The sequence below is a fragment of the Dermochelys coriacea genome, chromosome 5 (genome assembly GCF_009764565.3).
Source record: "Dermochelys coriacea isolate rDerCor1 chromosome 5, rDerCor1.pri.v4, whole genome shotgun sequence".
Lineage (NCBI taxonomy): Eukaryota > Metazoa > Chordata > Testudines > Dermochelyidae > Dermochelys > Dermochelys coriacea.
This window is the reverse complement of record NC_050072.1, coordinates 71,021,074-71,045,228: the sequence shown is the minus strand read 5'-3', so window position 1 is coordinate 71,045,228 and position 24,155 is coordinate 71,021,074. Positions and strand designations below refer to the sequence as shown.

Genomic DNA, 24,155 nt, shown 5'->3' with positions numbered 1-24,155 from the left:
CTTTGTAAGATGTGATGTTGTATCACATCCAAAAGCTACAGTTTATATTCTCATGGAGTATCCTCCATCAATTTGGAGAGAACTACCAAGTAGTCCACTGGCTCCCATTCATTTCAGGATTCCATTTACAAGTTTACCTCCTTAATTTTAAAACCTTCCATGGAGTTGATCCAGCCTCTTCATTGACCTTTTTGTTCTCAAGTCCCTGCTCCACACCCTCTTTAAATCTTGTACTTGACCTGTCTGTTCCTTCATGCAATCTGCCCACTATGGGCATGGGAGGCTTTGTTGCAATTCCTGTAATCTGGAACAACCTTCCTGTAGCTCTCTGCTCATACTAGTATTCTCTCTGGTTGAAAATCTTCTGTAAACACACACACTGCCTCTTCCTTTGCCTAAATTTCTTAATTTCTCTCATGCCCCTGTGTTCATTTATTAATTTTAACATAGTAACAATGTGTAAAGCCTTTTGGGATAGTTTGTATGAAAGACCCTCTACAAAACAAAATTGGACTGTATATACGTCCTGCATGGTGTCGTTTATTTTTTCTTATAGTTTGCATGATCTCTTTCTCATCTAATTAATTTTCCAGTGTTTGTTTGTGTTCTCTCCCTATAATTATCAGTCACACCATGATTTTTGGTTCTCTATATACCTTGTATTTGCTTTAGTGCAATATTATTTACACATTCACCTTATAATTCATGGTCGAAAGAACAGATTCAGTGAATACTTTCTTTACAAGGCACTGGCTACTAAGTGTCCTCTATAGTTTTGGTTTCAGATCCACTTTTGAAGGTCTTCAGTGCAACTACTTAAAGTCTTACTAGGACTTAAGTAATTCAGACAAAATGGATTTGTGTCTCCTCACTGTTTTTGAAGTGCATTAGTTGTACTTCAGCCTCTGATGCTTTGTGCTTGAGGTCTCTGGGCCAAGTTCTGCTCTTAGTTACACTGACTCACTGTTTTGTGCCTGTTATCCATGCTGAATCTTGTTAATCAGGTTCATACCATTTGTGCTAGTTTTAAATTCTCTCAGGCTGACCTTCAAGCTGCAGATCTCCATGATGGTAACAACTTGGGTAACAGAGTTGTCCCCTAGCAATCAATAATCCTCAAATTGCAAACAACTCTTTGCTTGCTTTTGGGACCTCTGGTTGACCACTAGTACACGTGAAGGGATATAATGCTCAAAACCAAAAATTACCTTCAAAAATAGGAAATACGGTAGGGTTTTCTGGACCTGATCAATGATTTAATAATACCATTTGTGTATACATACATTCATTCTTATAATTTTTATGGGTTTTTTTGTTGTTAGACCTGAATGTTTTAGGGTCTAGTGTCCAAAAGATTCAGAATAATACTTTTATTTCCTATTGCTTTAAGCTATGCATATTTTATGTATGTAAGATACAGCCTACAATAGTGTGGGTTTGTTCCAGAGTTCATGCTACATTAATCTCAATCCTAACAAAGGCAACTAAATCTCTTATTTAATATTTATAAATCTGAACATTTTGTGCACAGTTCCCTTAAAAATACTCCAGTCCTCTTCTTCCTTAAATTCATTAGGAATACACAGTGGCACTGGCTTCTATAAAAAACTGTCTCAGATCTTGATACAGCAAGGTGCTCAGCACCATCTGCCAATTGCTAAGCCTTTTGAGCTCTTGTTGACTTCAAAGGGAATCAAACATGCTACTGAGCACCTTTCAGGATGCACTCAGCAGACTGCAGGACCAGGCTGCTAGATAGCAAGTAAGCATTACCTCATTATTTGAAATGTCCCTTAGACTACTTATAAGGGAGTGTAGGGAACATTATGAATATGGAGGTAGTGTTATTTAAGACAACATGGGAAAGGTTTTCAGGGCAACCACTGTAATTTAACTTGTTTCGTTCCTTTGACACTTTAAATGCTTTTTTGCTTATCTGAAGTCTTCTACCTTCTGTTCCAAACAGAAAAGAGAATGGCAGTATTTTTTCATAAGAGCTGAACAATAGTGCACTGAGATCAAATCATTTTGCAAGTCTGGAATACTGTAATGGAGACTTATTTCCATTAGTGGGCTTAGGCATCTTAACTTGATACTTAATGCCTCCTACTCCATTTCCCCCTCCTTTCCCAGACACCCCCACCCTCCCCACACACAGAGTTTTCTTAGTCAGACTCACATATGCCAACAAAATCTATGATCTAAGAGATTTGATTATTCTATTCCAAAATCAAGTATCCCCGTAGGATGGCTGAATTCACTAAGCCAAGCTCTCTGCAACGCTTCCCACAAAAACCTAAAGCATACTTTTCTGTATTATATTAACTCTGCATTTAATAAAGGTTTTCTGTTTCTTTGTCTCTTCCTAAAATAGATTAATCTGATACCAAAATTGTTACATGTACCACATGCTAAAATATAATTATTTGCAGGTGAAGAACTATTCTGGGTTATTCGCTATGGTGTTGTTTACAATATGGTTGTGATATGCAATGAACTCTGTGGGGATGTGAGTCGAGAAGGCTTAAGGAATGCAGTATGGAAAGCTTTACAGAAACAAAAGAACAATGAAAAGGATAGCCGAGTCCTGGAAGCCATAAGAGTAGCTGAGGTATGTATAAAATCTAGTAACTGGAATTGACCATCACTCCAGCCGGTCACCAGTGCAACATAATCTAAACACTTATTTTTAGAGTGAAAAAATTAGGGTGCCTTTAATTAAAGGAGCAATCTCTGAGCCATGACTGGTAGCAAGCGCATTGGTTAGTGGTATTGTACTCTGCAGCTCACTTTGTTATTTGTCAAAATGTGGAGGTACTTTAATTTAAAATAGGTTTTAAAGGGTTAAAGGTTGTTTGGGAAAAATTGACTTATTTTAAGTTTGATACAACAAAGAATATACTTTGGCTTCTAAATCCCTTAATATTTCGATTGTTTTTTTATATAGCCTCCATGTTATTCAAACACACCAAAAATAGTGAATGAGTTTCTCTGTCTGGTTTACTGGTCAGCAGTTACCTATTATTAGTGATCTTTACCAACGTTGGTACCTTTACCAATCTTTACAGTCCTGCCAACGTTGCTGGTGGCTGATGCCTAGGCAGGAATAAGAGACTGCTATTATACCTTTTGCTCAGATGGAAACAAAAGACGAAAAAGAATCCTTGCGTTTTCTAAGGTTCCATCCAGCTCCCAGGGCAATCAGTGTTAAACCTGCTATGGATCGCAACAGTGTGGGATTATTTATTCTGTGAATGACATTATTGCCTAGAGTCCCCAGGTGAGATCAGGTCCCCATTGTGCTAGCATAGTAAGAGGCAGTCCCTGCCTCAAAGAGTTTACACTTCAAGTAGACAAGAGAAACAAAGGGTGGGAGAAAGGGTGTATTATCTCCATTTTACAGATGTGGAACATAGACTCCGAGATAAAATGACTTGCCCAAGATCACACAGGAGGGTCTGTGGGAGGGTGAGAAATTGAACCCAGGACCCTGAATCCCAATCAAATGCTTTTATCACAAGACTTTACCTTTTAAAAAAAATCCCAAACATCAGTGCTAACTAGACAATATCTCTGAGTTGTGTAACATTTCAAGGGGCACTAGGCAGGGTTATCTCCTATAGACATCATTGTTAACTCTATCCACTGAGCCTTTGCAAGTAGCTCTTCAGAGTTAATGAAGGAAGGAAATCAGGGGACTTAGGGTGAACAAGGAGCAAAAGAATCTTCTAAATGCTGATGCTGATATTTTATTTAACTTAATGAAAACAGATGATTTCATTCTGTAACTTCTTAAACTGTCAGCTATATTTGGCTATATCTCAGAGCAGAACATTAAGCTGGAAACAGTGTCTGTCAATATCTAGAGGGTCTAGTCCATCACATTTTATCCACAGAATAGAAGTAGATAAAAGGGTAACATCACTGGAATTTAAGAATTTGGCACTTATTTTTTCAAGTGTGCTTTAGAGGAATGTAGATTCCATTCTTCATAATATAGAAACCGAATTACAGAAGTGGGATAAGTTACAGTTAAGACAGGTAAGGAAGATAAATGTTTTGAAAATGGTGCCTGCAGAAAAGTTAAATTATGTATTAAATTCTCTGCCCAGTCCTATTATCTTAGGAAATTAGATAAGAATGTCTGATTTATTTAACTGGGATGAAAATAGGCCTAGGAGATTAAGTATTGAAATCTTTGATAGCCTAGAGAACACAAGGGATTTGTCAGCTATTCACTAGATATTCTTGGACATTTGCCTTTGCCCAACATAATTAAGGCATGTTGCTTATCTTTTCCTGCACAAATACATGTGGAGTGAGGGCATGGATGCGTGGGGGGCAGGGGAGGGGAGGAATGCTTCAACTAGCACTCCTTGAATGCAGGTGGTAGGTAGTTTCACACCCAGCAGCAACCCACAATGATAAGGAGCATGATGAACTGGGCTTGAGGCATGGCCATGGCCCCTCCCACTTCACATGCATACTAGCATCTGGCAGCAGGTGAAAGGAGAGGATAGTGGTGTATGGGAGGGAATATATAATGTACCTTTTACCAGCAGGAATAAGGAACATTATCCAGCATGCTTCCCACAGTGTTCTGAGAGATCCTCTCAGCAAAAACTACAGAACACTTCCATTCAGCTGCTACAGGTACACCTACACACAGCATTCACCCTGGGATCAAGGCAACAGTATGTTCCTGAAGCTAACTAGCACCTCAGGAAAAATAGAGATCAAAAAGGTAAATTTCCCTACTTCATTTTCAGTGAACCACGTTACAAGATAATTGATAATTTAGTTAGCTTGATGGCCTACTTGTATGTGTACAGAAGATCTCCTGTGGACCATGCTTAGAGGTGTGGCACATGACAACCTTTGCCTAAAGATGAATAATACAATCTTTATTAATTAAATTCAGGTATGGTGTGAGCAGGTGCGACTTCTATTGAAGTCAATGGGCAATGTTCGTTCCTACACTACATTTTTGTCCTTATAGGAAGAAAATAGTTTCTCTAGGAATAATATTTTCCAGCCTTGCCAGGAATCACAATAGGATTTGACAGGTTTCAGAGTAGCAGCCGTGTTAGTCTGTATTCACAAAAAGAAGAGGAGTACTTGTGGCACCTTAGAGATTAACAAATTTATTTGAGCATAAGCTTTCGTGAGCTACAGCTCACTTCATCGGATGCATTCAATCAAATCAATAGGATCAAATCAATAGGATTTGAGTTAGAAACTTTGAAAATGGAAACAATTCCCTCAAGTAATACATATACAAGTATAAATAGATATAGATTGTACTGTTGCAGTGAAATGAATTTACATGTGTGCTTTAAGGTTATTGCAAAATAATGAAAAATTTAACTTGCTAAAACAAAGTAGCTGTTTGTAACCCATTAAGAGTGTGTTTTCCTAGACTTATGACCTCCACATCTTTAAGCAGATTACAATAGCTGCTTTCAAGGTACTTTAGTTGCTTCCAGGATACAGTGGAATTGCTTTTCAGATTGTGATAGATGCGCATTTCAACCCCAATCATGAAAACTGCAAAATTGTCTACCACCCCCAGTGCTAACAGGAAGGCAGTCACAAGCTCCTCTAAATAGATCAGTCACAGGCATTAAAACCAAATAGCGGATCAGCAAGAGGGGAAAGCAGAAGCAATCAGTTCACAACTTCCTATTACCAAAGGGTATATTTCTTGATTTAAAATAAGAACTCCCTGAACTTTCCTTCAATCCCCAAACCAACTCCAAACATTCTTTGGATTTCCCAACCATTTGATAAGCGCTCCTCATCCCTTCCCTCCCCTCAATCCCAATACAGGGCTTTCCCATTTCTTACACGTCCTCTCAGGAGCCTGCCATCTTCCCGAAATACACACACACACAATGTCAGAGTCTTGGATTATGTAGATTGTAAGCCCCTTTGCAGGGGCAGGTCGGGGGGCCTTGTTTTCTTACTCTCTGTAAAGTGCCTCACTCACTGCTGGCAAAATAAGTAATAATTCAGGGGGAAGGAAGAACCCTGACTCACCATCCATCTTCCAGTCCCTTAGGAAGTGATCTGCCCAGTCTGCTCTCCCAGATCCACTGAGGGTCTTCTGCTGGGGGTGGGCTTGACCAGCTGACCCTCCCTTCCCCCCCCCCACACACTGAGCAGCGGAATACAGTGGGTTTGCTGATAGTTTCTTACAGTTTAAACAGTATGGTAGGGTTAATGCCTCAGAGTGCACCATGGCATTGTGAAGTTCCCCAAGCTAACAGGGTTCTCTTTGGAAAGGAAGGCAGGAGAGAGCTCTTGTACTGTGAATTTCATGCATTTTGAGCCATACATTCCATAGTCCTTTTAGACAGAGCACCAGACTAGGAGTCCAGAGAACCAGGTTCTCTTCCCAGCTCTACCACTGGCCTGATGGGTGTTGTCACTTTTCTGTGCCTCAGTTTCCCTATTTATACAATAATTACAATTCTACTGACCTCTGTTGTAAAGCACTTTGAGATTTACTGATAAAAAGTGCTAGACATTGTTATTATTTAAAAGAAGCAGTTTAGTAGAATGCTGCTGAGTAGGTATAGGGTCCTGCTGTATCGTAGAAAAGTAGCAGGTTACTGGTAACACTCAGAAGCTAATACTGCACTGAATTAGTAGAAAGGAGACATGCCAGACTATTGTCTTAAGAGAATAGATACACTAGGAAAGAGAACAACAAGACCATTCAGTTTCTCCTTGAAAAAATTGTCTCGTGTAGAATGAGTTTGTAACATGCCCTCTAATTCACATGTTTACTGTTAGGGTGCTGACTGCACTTTGGTGTCCCTATAGGAGAGCTTTTATAATATCTATAGACAAAGACTAAGGCATCATGCTGCACGCCTAACCACCATTGGGGTCTGTATGCCACGCCCCATATTTTGACTTGGCAGAATTTAGTTTTTATTTTTTAAGAATTTCAACAGATAAAAATAAAAATTAATATTAATTTCACAGTTGGACAAAATTGAGGGGTGAGGCATCAGGAAGAAGGTCAGACAATTATTTAATGACAGTAGACGCTGAGACTCAAAAAGTTAAAGCTTTATATCCATTAAACACACAAATTGTCAACTTTACATATAAAATATACAAAGTTAATATCCTTAAATTGAACTCTGTGGTTCTCAAGCAGATTTTTATTACTTCTGGCCTATCTGTGAATTTCAGTTATCAATGAAAATTGTTGGTTTGTGTGTGGATAGCAAAATCAAAGTTTATTGACATTTACTGATAATCTAATCCTTCCAACCCTACTCATATTGCATCTTGTCTGTTTCTAGATGGTTTCAATTAACCATTTTTCTGATTTCTGACTACACACCAGGAAAAAAAAATCATGAATGTTTTTGGGGAATGGCCCTACCACACATGTAAGATTAACTAGATATGTAAATTATGGCACTTATGTCAACAATAAATGGGACTCAACAGCTTACAAGGAATTTCATCAGACTCTGTTGTTGATATAATATTAGTGATCCTGAATATAGCCATGTATTCAAAGCTTAGTATCAGAATTTCTTGGATGCTTTATTTCACTTGTTAGCATTGTGTAGGTCATTCCATTACTATATTATGCATATTACATGTGTCGATTTCATTGATTTTTTTTAATGTTTTCAGTTGCTTCTCTTTTGCCACATGGGAATATTAATAAGTTTCCAAAAAGTGTTTTCAAAACTCTACTAGTTAAGGCTTAGGCTATGTCTAGACTACCACTTTTGTCAATATAACTTGTCACTCTGGGGTATGGGTAAGCCATCCCCCAAGTGACATAAATTATTCCAACCTTAATGCCGGTGTGGGCAGCACTACGTCAGTGGGAGAGCATCTCCTACCACCATTTGTTGAGGGTGGATTAATTAGGTCAACAGGAGAGCTCTCTCCCATCAGTTTAGAGATGATACACTAGAGAGCTTACTGCAGCACAGCTGCATCAGTACAGTGAAGTCATAGCCTTAGATTCATGTTCACCATCTCCTTTTTCCTTTCAGACCCCACAGAAGCCTCTTGGCATGGTGCAGTGTATGCACAGGGGTAAGGGTGAAGGCTGGGTTTGAATAGATGTGCTGGAGGCAGAGAGAATGCACATAGAATCACAGAAGTGTAGGACTGGAAGGGATCTCAGTAGGTCATCTAGTCCAGTCCCCTGCACTGAGACAGGACTATATATTATCTAGACCATCCTTGACAGACTTTTGTCTAGTCTGTTCTTAAAAACCTCCAGTGATGGAAATGCCACAACCTCCCTAGGTAATTTGTTCCAGTGCTTAACTGCCTTTACAGTTAGGAAGCTTTTTCTAATGTCTAACCTAAATCTCCCCTGCTGCAATTTAAGCCCATTAAGTCTTGTCCTGTCCTCAGTGGACAAGGAGAACAATTTATCACCCTCATCTTTATAACAACCTTTTACACAATTGAGGACTGTTATCAGTGTCTCCCCTCTATTCTCCTACACCCTAGTCTTCTCCAGAGTAAACAAATTCAATTTTTTCAATCTTCCCTCATAGGTCATGTTTTCTAGATCTTTAATTTCTGTTACTCTCCTCTGGACTTTCTCCTATTTGTCCACAACTTTCCCAAAGTGTGGTACCTCAGTTGAGGCCTTATCAGTCTTGAGCAGAACAGAAGAATTACTGGGTACTTCTCATATCTTGCTTACAACACTCCAGCTAATGCATCCCAGAATGATGTTTGCTCTTTTTCTCCCCCCCCCAGTAGTGTTATACTATTGATTCATTGCTTATGATCCACTATAACCCCTGGATCCTTTGGTGCAGTACTCCTTCCCAGGCAGTCATTTCCCAGTTGTATTTGTGCAGCTGATTATTCCTTCCTAAGTGTAGTACTTTGCATTTGTCCTTATTGAATTTCATCCTGTTTAATTCAGTACATTTCTCCAGTTTGTCAAGATCATTTTGAATTTTCACCCTATCCTCCAAAGTTCTCAGTATCATCTGCATGATTCATAAGTTTACTTTCTCTGCTGTTATCCAAATAATTTATAAAGATATTGAATAGAACTGGACCCAGGACAGAACCCTGGGGGATCCCACTTGAGATGCCCTTCCAGCTCGATTGTGAACCATTGATAACTATTCTCCCTGTACCCCCACACAAATGCAGCCCCAAGGGGCTCCTTGGCAGCATGATTCAAAGGGAGAAATCATGCCAGGAAGCCAAAGGGACTACGGAGTCCAGAGATGGTGCAGAGACACAGTGTCTTTTTGTGGTTGGCCCTGATCACCTGAATATACCCAGGTATGGGTGTGGGGCCCACAGCCTTTTCCATGAAGAAGCAAATGCTGCAACCTCACCTCCCCCAACCATAGGATAATTTGTTACAGTGGGAGGATGTTTGTGGAGGGATGATCACAGAATTCAGGAGGGGTGATCTGGGCCCAAATGCCTACATACACAGTAGCTGCCTTTAGGTGCAATGGTGAGAGTATTTTTTTTGCTTGAAACAGTACCCTGTTCAAACTGGCAAAGTAATGAAGTTATTTGTAAAGGCAAAAGCAATTTCACAAGTTCATGGAAGGTGAAAGAGGTGAACACACAACTACTTAACTTAGTGCACTTCCTGAGTGCTCCTGAACTTCCACTCAGCATGGGTGTGCTCAATAGCTTAATGGAATCTTGCCACTCAGCATGCTGAAGTATATGTCTTTACCAGACATCTCAGCATAAAACAACTTTTCAACGCGCTCTCCACCACAACCATGTTCAAAAGACTGAAACCTGCTCTGTATAATTTTAAGAGCTAGAAGAGACAGGCATTGAAATTATGTTACCCCAAATAATTAGATGTTGCAGATATTAAGCTATGATAATGTAACATTTCAGTGTTACTTTAATTAATGTGGCAGAAGATTTTTTTCAAATTACTCTAGTGTTCCATTGTATAGCATTTTCCCCCTTTCTCTTTTGCAGCTGATATTTCTGATTTCTTTCTATCATAAACAGCAGCCTAAAGAGTATACTGAGTAGTACTATAGTGCCCCAGGCTGCTAGAGAACTGTGCGAGGAAAAAACCTCTCTCTGATGATTTATTCCTATCAATTCTTAAGAGAACAATGGTGCTCTTTTCAAGGGCTGTCTTCTACCCTTCCTTTCTTGGGGCTAGGTTTGTGCAACCCTTACTCACACTGGTGAGTATTTATTCACGAGTAGCCTCTCAAAATAGTGGCATAGGGAACAGTGACCCCTGGGATGCCATTCAAATTCTCAAAACAATTAGATGCACACAGCACCTTCTACACAGATGTTCCTGCAGTGCAGAGAAAGTGTAGTTATGCCAGGCAGAGCTCATTCACATTATTTAGTGCAGGGACTGTGGTATAGTGGATACAAAAGGCAGCAATGCCTGGGGAGAGCTTTGCATGACAGCAGCGTAATCACACACCATGGGCAGTAGTCCTCACTCCATTTGAGGGACTCACCATAAAAAGTGTACCCAGAGGGGTTAAGGATAAGGAGGAATACAAAGGCAACAGCAAGTGTCTCAGAGGTATGGTAGAAGGAACTCCATGGCAGCTAGAAAATCATTCTGTCCATTGCAGTGAGGTAAACCCACTCCCGCAAGCATCTGACTTCTCAAAGTGTAGCTCACACTGACCCTGACTTGTCATATCAGACATGGACATGGACAGTGTCCTCAATATGACAAATGCCATGTGTGACGGGGCAAGGCCAGATGGCTATAGAAAAGTAGTCTTATTGGGATCCGGGAAGTGGGCGGGCGAAGCCCGTCCACCGCTAAAGGATCCCCCCCAGCCTAAAAAGGGGGATCCACAGGACCTAGATACCCAAAAAATTCCGGGGGACAACTAATAAAATAACAGGGACAGGAGTGCGGTCAAAGGGTCAAACGAAGGGAACCGGACGGGGACACCAAGCAGAGAACCCCAGACAACGCCCACTGCTCCTCAAAGGCATCAAGGGAGTCAGAGGACGCCGCCCAGAGGAACTCTGCCCGGATACGTGCACGGACCGAGGATCGGAAATAGGCCCCACAGTCACAGGAGACTCCATCGGCCAACCTCCTCACTCTGGTTTTGTAGATGGCCATTTTTGCTAGGGCCAGGAGGAGGTTGACCAGGAGATCCCGTGACTTTGTGGGGCCACGTATAGGGAGTGCATAAATGAGAAGGTGAGGGGAGAAGTGCAACCAAAAACGTAATAAAATATTGGTGAGGAGCCGGAATAGGGGCTGCAGCCTGGCACACTCCAGGTATACATGTGCCAGGGTATCCCTCACACCGCAAAAGGGGCAGGTGTCTGGGATTGAAGTGAACCGCGCCAAGTACACGCCCATGATCACGGCTCCGTGAAGGAGCCGCCAACTGACATCCCCGGCGGGCCTTGGAACTAAGGTGGAATATAGGCTGGCCCCCCGGGGCTCCTCACCCTCCAAAGGTGGCAGGAGGTCCCGCCATTTTGTATCGGGGCGGGACACGAGGGTGCGGGCGTGAAGGGTGTGGAGCACGAGCGTGTAGAGATGTTTTCTTGGCGCGGTTTGGAAACAGACCGGCTGCATCTCGTGCAGCCGGCTTCTAGTGAAGGGGTCAGTTGGGTCCACGGGGCAGGGGTCCAATTAAAAGGTCCAGCGGGCCTGGGGTAACGTATAGAAAAAGTAGTGGGAGATAGATATATTAGCTCCAGGCTAAACAAATTCCTGGTACCAGGTTAAGTGAAATGGAAGCTGCTCCAGGTCAATTAAGACACCTGGGGCCAATTAAGAACTTTCCAGAAGGCAGGGAGAATGCTATGTTGATTGGGACACCTGAAGCCAATCAGGGGCTGGCTGAAACTAGTTAAAAGCTCCCCAGCCAGTCAGGTATGGGTGCATGTCAGGAGCTGTGGGAAGAAGTTGTGCTGTTGGAGAGGCTGAGTAGTACACACTATATCAGGCACAAGGAAGGAGGCCCTGAGATAAGGGTGAAGTGGAGTTTGAGGAAGTGAGGGCTGCTGTGGGGGAAGTAGCCCAGGGAATTGTACATGTCATGTTTCTAAAAGGTCAGCTACCGTAGCTGATACTATTAGGGTCCCTGGGCTGGAGCCCAGAGTAGAGGATGGGCCTGGGCTCCCCCCCCACCTTTGCCCCCTGTTTAATCCCTGAGACTGGGAGACAACAGAGACTGTGCAAGAAATGATAACTTCTCCTCACCTCCCTTGCTGGCTTATGATGAAAATGGCTCAGTAGGCTGTGACCCTTGCCCCTAGAGAAAGAAGGGTTATGTGGAGGGTCACAGTGAGCCTCTGAGGCTAGCAAAATCCACCAGGAAACGAGGGACCCACGGAGGCAAGGACAGAGCTTTATCACACATGGTTCATACTCCAGCTGTAGATTTTACTATTCCTGCTGTAAATATCTAACAACAATGGATAGAAGTACTCCAGCATGTACAGACAAGGTGTTGTGCTTGATACAGTTTTTGGTCAATGTGATGTGACTCCCTTTGTGCCTCTGTTTTCACCAACAATTCCATGCAAGACAGACTGGGGGATGGCAGCGCAGAAGGAATCCTGCTTTCTCACAAGAGGAAGCGTATGCCGTGCTATGCAGATGTGGGGGAATATGGTGGGGATTTGTATAGTCATCCTTATTTCTTGCTGAGATGGTCTGTCACCATTTAACTGTCCCTGTGACTGTACCCTAACTGATCCCAGTGGTGTTCCTCAAACAGTGATGGCCTCTCAAAAGTAGGCATAGCACCAGGCTGTGGTCAGTAAAATGCTTAAATAAGCAGGTCCTGCAATTTCCCCCCCCTTAGCCTGTAGCATTCTAATGCTAATGGCAAACAAATAAACTGCCACTCACTGGCTTGCAGTGGGTGCAAACACACACTGTAACTAACATGGCTGATCACAGTAAGGCAGCTGTGTGAAGCAGTCACCTGCTGTAGTCACACTGAGGTGCAGTTTCTGTTGCACACTACTGGGGCTGCACTAGCCCTTTGGGATGCAGTGACCCCCTTTGAAAATGATCTGCTGGATAAGTTTCCAAAGCACACTCCTATTATCCCCTTCTGGGAAGTGCAACCCACTAGTGTCTGAATTGCCTATTATTACTAGTGGAAGTGGCTGATTTAGCAATGCAAACATTTTGAAAATTCATCCCCGTAGGGTGCACACTTGGTTACAGATCTGGGCACACCAGTGTGACAAACTATACCTCGCGGAGTGCCCTGTTACCCCCATACTTCTCATTTATATAAAATTGTGATCTTTCATATAAAGCATGCCATGTAAGGTATCGGGGAAAGGTTATTATCTGCTGAGAGTCACTGTTTTATCTAAAGAGGTATATAAATAGTGCATGTGAAATTACGAGATTGTGTTGTATGGCTGCCAGTAAAACATGCAGTAAGTTGGGGAATCGACCAGATAATAGTTCCACAAAGACAACAGAAAGAAAAGTAACCAATGCCTGGGTAGGTGTCAAACCACCATCAGCTGTCATTGTCCAGCAGGGGAGCTAAAATTCCGTGACTCACCTGCATAAGGCCACATCAGGGGCATTGCTCAACCTTGCCTGGGGACTCAGCATGCCCACCAGACATGCCTGGACTTGTGTTCTCCAAGCACATGGACTAAGGGTATAAAACACAACACTGTGGCCCCATGCTTTGCCTTTTCTCCTCCCTCTCTCCTTTGCTACAGATAACAAGGACACTCAGAAGACTGAAGACTCCAACAGAGGGGACGTGCCCAGATTTCAAGGGTGAAACCTGTTGTGATGGGTTCTTCCCCCCTTTGGGGTGCCACCTGGATCTGGGGTATCACTGAGCCCACCTGATCCACCAGTCTGGGTTCCCTTAACACTGTACTGTTATGCAGCCTGTCAAGTCCTTCCCCAGGCTTCAGACTGCACTTTACCAGTACACATACAGGTAGGGACACACCTATGTGTAGCTATACACAAAGATCCTGAGATCAGCTCTGCATGGGAAGGCTCAGCTAAGGAATGGCCGAGTTAATCAAGTGCACCCCCGCTCTAGAGTGTAAAACCAAAATTATACCATCTTGCACTGCACAGAGAACTGTACAGCGTAAGCTCAAGAAATTCGCCCCCTCCAATGTGGAGAAGAATATACACGGCTTTTTGCCCCAAGTTATGATTTCCAGACACACTGGTTTTAGACAAAATAAACACAAATTTATTAACTACAAAAGATAGATTTGAAGTGATTATAAGGGATAGCAAACAGATCAAAGCAGATTACCTAGCAAATAGAACATGTATGCAATCTAAGATTAATATACTAAAGAAACTGTAGCAAATTCTCACCCTAAATGTTATTTTAGGCAGACTGCAGAGAGTCTTGAAGGCAAGCTGCATTTGCTTGCAGCTATATATTTCACAGGCCAGACAACCCTTTAGCTGGGCTCAGCCCTTCTCCCCTAGTCTTTGTGTTCTCAGGCGTTTCCAGTAGTCCTCTTTCTTAGGTGGGGAGTCAATGAAGAATTCATCACAATGATGTCACTCCCCTGCTTTAGTTTTTGCATATGGTGGGAATCCTTTGTCTCCCAATTTGATCCCCAGTCGGTGGAAAAACACTAGTATTATCATGGAGTCCAGTACCAGGTGACTTGGTCACACGTCCCTGCAGCCATAACTCAGAGACTGTTTGCACCATCCCCAGGAAGGCTTTTTGGTGGGTGAATAGCAACTTCTAAGTCTTGTTGTTCTCTCTAATGGCCCTTCCCAGCGAGCTATCAAGACTGATTGAATTCTGTCTAGTGGGTGTTCCCCAGGTGTAAACACCTTTGTAATAGATGCATAGACAATATTCTTAGCTTCAGATACAAAAAAATGATACAGGCATACAAATAGGATAATCAATCATAACCTTTTCAGTGATATCTTATATGACCTATCTTGTATAAAATACATCATAGTTAGGCCATAATATCTCATAATAGCTCTATGAAGAATACAGGAGCTCTGGCCAGATGTTGGCTGCGTGTGTGTTCATTCAGTGTGCTGTTCCAGCTAGCAGAGATAACATACCTCAATTAAACTGCCCAATAAATCCACAGACTTGGTTTTCAGAGAAGGCACCTGGCCTGGTTTATTTTTGACAAAGCATGGTAATAGCACCTGGCAGACTCTGAGGATACTAAGACATGTATGCTCGTGACAATGGACACAGCTCAGTCAGTGGTGGGACTTCCTACTGCTCCCTAGGCTGGCCAAAGATACTCCCTCTGAGATACATCTTTATACCCCAGTACAAAAAAGTTAGTACAGCCCCTTCGACATAGTTAGTTACTGCCTCTGATATCACTAGTTATCACCCATCATCTTGTTGTACATGTTGGTTCAATAAAAACATCTCTATTATGTACTGTCATCCTGACCGTATCTTTCAGGAGGCATCAATGTGTTCCAGTTATCTTTGGGGAATGTTGTTGTACCATCCTGGATATCGGGATGTTCTGGTACCACTTGATATCAGGGTGTGTTTTGCGTGAGCACTCTGTGACTAAAAAAAGAAAAGGAGTACTTGTGGCACCTTAGAGAACAAACTCTGACTAGCACTTCTTAGGAATGTGCATTTCTGCAATATCAGTCCTGTTCATGCCAAATTCTGTCCTACCTCAGACTAGGTCTCTAATACAAGGGCTTATGTCTCAGGCTCTCTTCCTATACTGGGGCATAGTGTCACACCTGTGTATTATGAACTGCAATATCTGTAGGGTAAGAGAAACCGCTTAATCTTGAAGTTGCCCAGCCTAATAGGGTTGAGAATTTAGACTGCGTGCTTATATATTTTCTTTTCTCTTGGTAACTACTCTGACTTTTTGCATATCACTTATAATTGCTTAAAAGCTATCTTTTGTCATCAGTAAACTTGTTTTGCTGTTTATCTTTACCAGTGAGTTTGCCTGAAGTGCCTGGGAAATCTGCTTGGGTTTACAAAGGCTAGTCCTATGTCCACTTTCCATTGATGAAGCGGTGAACCAATTAAGTTCTCACTGCTTGTCTTGAGCAGTGCAAGATGTTATATCCCTGACATACAGTGCTGGGATGTGGGGGGATTTGGCAGGTGCCTTTCTCTTTGTGATTCATGAGTGGCTCTGGGAGCATTTATGAAATCTGGCTGGGTGTGAGACACATGCAGTTGTGCTGATAACAGCACCTGGAGGCATTGTGAGAGACAGCCCAGGTTGGAAAGTTAAGGTGGCACAGCAGTCCCACGGTTCCAGGCTGCACCCCAGGGATCCTGTCAAACCAGATGCTTTCAACCTCTCAAACTCCCAGATTCATGCCAGTGAAATTAGTATCACGCTATGGATATGCATTTGCTAACAAGACTCAAACATGTGCATTGGTACTCGGTCCAAAAATAATAAATGCAGATATTTACAAAGAAGCAGAAACAGAGCCTTAAACTGAGACCTTCATCTGGCAAATCAATTATCCAGACTAAATTGTGACCCTAATATATGAGAGGAAAATAGAAAATTGCCACACACACACACACTAGCATAATAAGCAAATGTTAATTGATGTGCTTTAATTGTGATAGTTCTGGGAGATCTGCAATGAGCAGGGCTTTACTGTATGGGCAATTCCACAGCATATGCTGGAACATCTAGGAAGAGTCATCATGTCTAAAATACTTTCTACCATCCACTAAAAAGACTGAAATATTGAAAGATCTTTTCCTCCACTTTCGCTGACTCCTCATATATACAACTGACTTCATTCTTGCCATTTATGAACCATTAATATTTTGTGTAGTTTGTCTTTTTATTTTTTTATGTTATTTATATTTTATGCTACTGAATTACATTATAGTAATGGGTACAGAAAGAACAAAAGATAAATAACTTTCCAGACTGACAGCCAGCCTTATGGATTCATTGCCTTACACCCACGTTTTGTGCTGTAGTTCAAGGATAGAAATTGCTGTTTACTGAAACAGATGTCAGTCATTTAAAGTTCTTCATTTTTCGGCTGTCTCACCAAGTCAGGCACAGCTAAAGCTGGAGGACTCTAACAGCTAATGGGTGCAACTTTGGGCGGGGCATTTGTGGGTTCCCTTCTCACTCTTCTTGCCACCTGAGGGCAATTTGATCCTTGGCATAGCTCAAGAAAGCCCCACAGCCGCTTTAGACTAACCACAGCTTTCAGTAGCTACAAAGGGCCATCCACCTTGATAGAGAAAAGCTGTATTCTAGTTATGCACCATTTTCACCTCCAACCTAATAACCACCCTGGCTCTGCTTTGCTGGGGGCTGCTGGGAGGATGGCACAGAAAGTGTCTATGGCATTGGGGACACCCTAACAGTGGGAGAAGATCCAGGTGCTTTCTAGTCCCTTCACTCCACAGGAATGGCACAAAGGAACTGGCTTGGAGCTGAGGGTTATGGCCACAGACAGTTCTGAACTAGCTTACATCACTCTAGCAACTCCCTTTGGTCATCACAACGTGCAGCATTGATGGGTTCTAAGAGCAGTTAAGTCTAGGTCTCCTATGCCAGAAAAGGGTTATTGTAACTATACTGGGCCTTTCAGAATGGGAGACAGAGTTTGGTAAGGGCTCCACGAAGGAGCTGGAAAAACTATGAAAGTGAACAAAAATATTTGTTTTGGTTTTAAAAACTGAAAAAGGGCAGATTACCACTTATCTTGTCATGTAGAAATCACCTTCAGGGAAAAGGGTGAGTCACTGTCAGAGAGACTAACGTAATATATTGACCCTAAAGCAAGAGGTTGCATATTAGTTCTCTGTGAACATGGGGGAAAATCTACAGGGGCTCTGTTTGCCACAGGCTTAAATCCAGAGGCTCTCTTTTGGGTATATGGAAAAAAGTAATAAAAGGTGTGACTGACAGTGAACACATTCTCTATTCACTGGGGAAAGCAAGCTCCTGCATAGTAGTAGTCCATGTTCATAGTTCTTCTACTGAGGAGAGACAAGGGTTCATAATGTATCAAAAAAATGAAGTGCTATAATATTTTTCCCATTTTTCTGTTAAAGACAGCCAAAAAATTTTAAATGACATTTGTACACAGACAAATCTGATGAGAAATTCTATGCTGAGTCTGTGCATAGAATGAATATTTACACCTCAGTTATAAATGCTTGGGGAAAATAGAAACAAAACCAGGATTTATAATGGAAATGTTGTCACTACATAGTTATGGCTGTGTCACTAGCAGAAGCTGCTATAAAAAAAAAAGTTAAAAGGTTTAGGAACTGAAGTAAAATGAAAAGTTGTACAGTTACTAACTTTCTTAATTGTTTAAATGTACCTACATAATGATATTACTAAATGTTACCCAAAAAAATCAGACTTCAGTAATGCTAAGTAGTATGATGGAATAAAGAGAGCTGTTTTTGTATCAATGTCAGTCTGTTTACCATTACAAGGCTTGAGAGGCATATAAAATGAAGTCTGACTTCAGGGCTGCACAAAATTTATAACATTCAGTAAATAGTTTGTCATTGGTATTTTAAAACAGAATAGACAGCATGCAATGTCCTATTTACTTTCAAGAATGAAAAATTATATTATGAACATAAAAAAGTGACTAATTATAACATTGTGTGACATTTTGAAGCTAAGAGCATCAATGGTTATAACCAGATTCTGACAAAGAAAAATATGCCTTATGGGCATCTTTAAGTTAAAACATCCTCAGAGAAGAAAATTAATTAATTAAAAACAGTCAAGGACATCACCAAAACAAGGTAACAGGAACAGAAACATGATACTAGTGGGGTTTGGTTTTTACTATTAAAATATAAAAAAACTAAGAAGAAACAAAAAAAATTGTTATTCCCCTCCCAAAATATGTTTTGAATTTGTATGCAGTGTTTTTGTAACTATCTCAGTCCCAGGATATTAGAGAGACAAGGTGAGAGAGGTAATATCTTTTATTGGACTAACTTCTGTTGGCAAGAGAAACAAGCTGGGCCAATAAAAGATATTACCTCACGCACCCTGTCTCTATTCAGAGTTTGTAATTTATCTCTTGTATAGCTAATATCCTTCTAGACTGAGGGATAGTTTCAGACATTCAATCAAAACACTTATATATATCAGCACAGCTGTATATTGACACATACAATGTCCCATTTAAATGGGAGGGACAAATTCCTGAAACTGAGCATACATTTTTCATGTGCCTCTATTTGCACATATAAAACTAAATTAGTAATAATTAGAATTGAACATTTTACATGTGTATGTCACATACTCAAATTCTGATATATTGTGTGTGCACAAAACTGCCTGTTTTCATGCTTCCGGGTGAGCATGCAAAACTGCACATGCAGTTTGAGGCCATATTTCAAACCATGTCCCTGAAAGTTTACAGAATGCCTATTTGTATGATTGGAGAGTTATTGAGGCTCTGTAAAAAAGGTTTCTTTTGACAAAAAAAAAATATGTATAGAAAGATAAGATTTAAACTGGTATAAAAAGTATCAGTTTATTAAAACTGAGAAGTGCCTATTAATGTTTCCAAAGAAGGAAAAAATGCAGGAATTCTTATTTTCATCATTTTATTCTATAAATGTAAGCAAATGATCTATAGTGTACCTTTTATGTCCCTTACCTCACCCCATATACTGACTCAAAGGAGAAGCACTGAATCAAAGTGAGCCATGGAAAACAGAAAAACACTACATGCCTTATTTATAATTCTCTCTGTAGATGGATTATATCCCAGATCATTTTTGCCATTACCTTGTTTCTAGCAGTTTATTGTGGTAGGTTTAATTTTGTTTTTCTTTTCATTCAACAGGCTGAGGCAAATGGTCCAGCAAATCCTTTTATTAGTTCAAGTGCAAATGCTCCATCATCTCCCAGGACTTTAACTTCCTGCCAGTATGTGGGCTGGAGAGTTGCCAGTGTACTCTCCCAGGTCTACTTACCACCCATTGGTCTCAACATCCCTCTGCCAAGCAAACCTAAGCAGAAGCTATCTCCTATGCAATATCGGCACTCAGAGCAGTGTGAGGTGGAAAAAAGAATTGCACTTCCTTCTTTAAGGTATTTGTTTCCTACATATAAACCTCTGTCCCTGCCCCTTCACATACTCCATTTATTCTTCTGTTTATAAGGGGGAAGATATATAGATCCCAAGTTAATGACATTTATATTTTTACAACACTCCCTAGTCCCCTGAATTCAGCATCTGAAAAGGTTCAGCAAAATATATTCGGAGTAAAATTTGTCTGGACCATGTCTAATTTTTATGCTGAAAGATTTGTGTGCTTTACATTGCAGTCGCTTGGCTGTATGTCATCTCAGCCTGGTGCATTATCAAGTTTAAGAATAAGGTCTTTTTAAAAAGGAAAAATTTTGCACACCAAAATCATATAATTTAAGACTTTCTGAATTTATTTTAACATGAGAATGGCCATACTGCGTCAGACCAAAGGTCAATCTAGGCAAGTATCCTGTCTTCCCACAGTGGCCAATACAAGGTGCCCCAGAGGGAATGAACAGAACAGGTAATCAAGTGATCCATCCCCTGTTAGACTCGGTTTGCCAAAATGGGTAAGGACACCATCCCTGCTCATCCTGGCTAATAGCCATTGATGGACCTATCCTCCATGAACGTATCTAGTTCTTTTTTGAACCCTGTTATAGTCTTGGCCTTCATAACATCCTCTGGTAAGGAGTTCCACAGGTTGACTGTGTTGTGTCCAGAAATACTTCCATTTGTTTGTTTTTAAACCTGCTGCCTACTGATTTCATTTGATGACCCCTAGTTCTTGTATTACGAGAAGGGGTAAATAACACTTCCTTATTTACTTTCTCCACATCAGTCATGATTTTATAGACTTCAATTGTATTCCCCCCTTACTCATGTCTTTTCCAGGTTGAAAAGTCCCAGTCTTATTAACCTCTCCCTCATACGAAAGCCATTCCATACCCCTAATAATTTCTGTTGCCCTTTTCTGTAATTCCCACATCTTTTTTGATATGGGGCAACCACATCTGGATGCTGTATTTAAGATGTGGGTGTACCATGGATTTATATAGAAGCAATAGGATATTTTCTGTCTTATCTATCCCTTTCTTAATGATTCCCAACATTGTTCACTTTTTTGACTGCTGCTGCACATTGAATGGATGTTTTCAGACAACTATCCCCAATGACTCAAAGATCTCTTTCTTGAGTGGTAATAGCTAATTTAGACCCCATAATTTTATTTATTTATATATTATATAGTTGGGATTACATTTTGCCATATGCATTACTTTGCATTTATCAATATTGGATTTCATCTGCCATTTTGTTGCCCAGAGATCCTTTCGTAGCTCTTCACAGTCTGCCTGGGACTTAACTATCTTGAGTAATTTTTTTTTCATCTGTAGATGTTGTCACCTCACTGTTTAACCCTTTTTCCAGATCATTTATGAATATGTTGGTCCCAGTACAGACCCCTGGGGACACCATTATTTACCTCTCTTCATTCTGAAAACTGACTATTCCTACCCTTTGTTTCCTATCTTTTAACCAGTTACCAATCCATGAGAGCATCTTCCTTCTTATCCCATGACAGCTTACTTTGCTTAAAAGCCTTTGGTGAGGGACCTTGTCAAAGGCTTTTTGAAAATCTAGGCACACTATATCCACTGGATCCCCCTTGTCCACATGTTTGTTGACCCCCTTAAAGAATTCTAGTAGATTGTGAGGCTTGATTTCCCTTTACAAAAAACATGTTGACTCTTCCCCAACAAATTATGTTCATCTAGGTGTCTGACAATTTTGTTCTTTACTATAGTTTCAACCAGTTTGCCTGGTACTGAAGTCAGGCTTGCCAGCCTGTAATTGCAGGGATCACCTTTGGAGCCCTTTTTAAAAATTGGCGTCACATTAGCTATCCTCCAGTCATTTGGTACAGAAGCTGATTTAAATGATACATTACAGACTACAATTAGTAGTTCTGCCATTTCACATTCAAGTTCCTTCAGAACTCTTGGGTGAATACCATCTCATCCTGGTGACTTATTACTGTTTAGTTTATCAATTTGTTCCAAAACCTCCTCTGACACCTCAAGGTAGGTGTCAGAGGGACAGTTCCTCAGAGTTGTCACCTAAAAAGAAAGATTTCCAAACCTGAGCCATCCTCACATCCTCATCCGTGAAGACTGATGCAAAGAATTAATTTAGTTCCTCCTTGAGTTCTCCTTTAGCATATTGATCCTCCAGTGGCCCCACTGGTTGTTTAGCAGACTTCCTGCTTCTGATGTACTTTTTTTTTTTTTGGCTATTACTTTTTGAAAGACAGTTCCTTTTGAATCAGGTGATATAGCAACCCAGTTTTCAGGAAGGTATCTAATAATCAAAATAAAACAAGATCATTCAGGACTGTACACTGATTTAAATGAACTCTTTTTGGTCCAGTTCTGTCATCCTGCCACATATGAAAGTAACACCAAGGATCTCACTTACATTAGTAAACATGTATTTTATTCCAGGAGGAAATGAAATGTCGAGCCACAAATTTAAAAGATGCAGTGCATGGGCAAAATACCAATATTTTACTACTAATCCTAGTACAAAAAGTTACAAAAATTATCAAAATGTCTCAGTTGTATATATGGTAGTGTATGTGAAAGGACTTTGCAATATGATCAGTGTACATATCAATTTTCTTTACTTGTTTGTGCTACACAGATTTTTTCTGTGCCATACTTCATTTCTCATTTTATCTCTGAATTGCTATAGTGTGTTAGGTTAGTTAATACTTTCATTCCTTGAAGGGGGAAGGCATTATATAATTGCTATTATGTAATTAAGAAGTTACTTTCACTTAGAACAATTTAGCATTAAAATAGAAAGCATGTCCAAGGTCAGTATGAAACATCACTTTCTAACTCAAATGAATTAAATATCTATACAACTTCACTTCAGACTAGCATAGTAAAGGTCATACTCTAATGACTAAAGGATATTAAACAAAAAAACCCACAATGTTCTTTCAGCTACAAATAATCCTGACAAGCTAGGCCTTTTGAAGGATGGTAAATTCTTAGAAACCAACGCATAGCAATGGTGAAAATATCCTCAGAAGAGACAGCTCCATATAAACATGTGACAGCTTCTGACAATAAATAAAGCATGACTTTTCTTACATGTATCAAAGGAAAAGTGTGTCAGATCTGAATTGAAGTATGACTACTGTCTGTTGCCTAAAGAAGAAGGAATGTAATCCAGAAATTCTTGATGCTAGTTTTTGAAGTCATGCATTGCTGATTCAAGATCCAGAAAATAATTCATAACAATTACAGTAATTCAGGTTCTGAAAGCAATATGTAGCCTGGTAGGCTTACTGAGCAGAAACAAGTTTGTGGAAATGGATTTTCAGACCCTCATGACCTAGATTTGCAGTGTTCCTGAAGCCAATAATATCCCTTGTAAAAGTGCTTGAACCTTCTCTTCGAAGCCTAAAACTATGTGATGCTCAACATGGAGTGCAAGTTAAATTAGGCCTCTGTCAACTTTTGCCTACAGCCCTCTTCATCAGTTGGCTCATTTTGGCAGGCACCCTTCTCAACTCGAGCAAATAGGCCTGAGAGCTGCTCTAAATTGTGTCTGTCTGCAACATCTCTCCCATCTCAAGAGACTTTTCAGGCTCACAGGGATCACTGGAGTACAGTGATGCTCTCGACGTGCCCCTTTTCTCTCAGGCATGCTCTGACATATCCCCTCCATTTGGCAACAGGCCATAGGGTGGCCACCTGGATACTCCCCTTACACTAGGAGAATCCCCACGTAGCCAGTGATGTTGCAGCAGTGTAAAGGAGCTGGGAGGGAGAGTCAGGGGCAAGAGAAGCTAATAGAGCCATGCCAGTTTACACCAGCTGAGGATCTGGGCCAATATTCTTACTGCAATAGGAACTCCATGTCCAACTCACTACAACAAACTGATTTAAAAATCTTCTTTTCAGCTGCTTCAAAATATTATGCATGGGAGAACACAAGGGAAAGGAAATTACAGATATGAGATGGGATTGCAGCACCTTCATGTCCTGTAACCTGCCTCTCAATGAAGTGAAAGGCAGGTTAATTACTGATTTAATAACAAAAAACAAACCAACCCCCACACTGAGTCATGCCGCAGACTAAGTACAGC

At 40.9% G+C, this 24,155-nt stretch overlaps 1 protein-coding gene across 1 annotated transcript in view; it reads left to right on the top strand.

Annotated features, from left to right (window-relative positions):
* The window catches only part of TMEM232 (transmembrane protein 232), a 134,125-nt gene that overhangs the window by 77,627 nt on the left and 32,343 nt on the right, over positions 1–24,155 (top strand). Inside the window, exons 11-12 of the mRNA XM_043515058.1 lie at positions 2,433–2,611; positions 19,808–20,055. Of these exons, the coding sequence (XP_043370993.1) occupies positions 2,433–2,611; positions 19,808–20,055 (427 nt within the window). The remainder of the gene's footprint in view (positions 1–2,432; positions 2,612–19,807; positions 20,056–24,155) is intronic.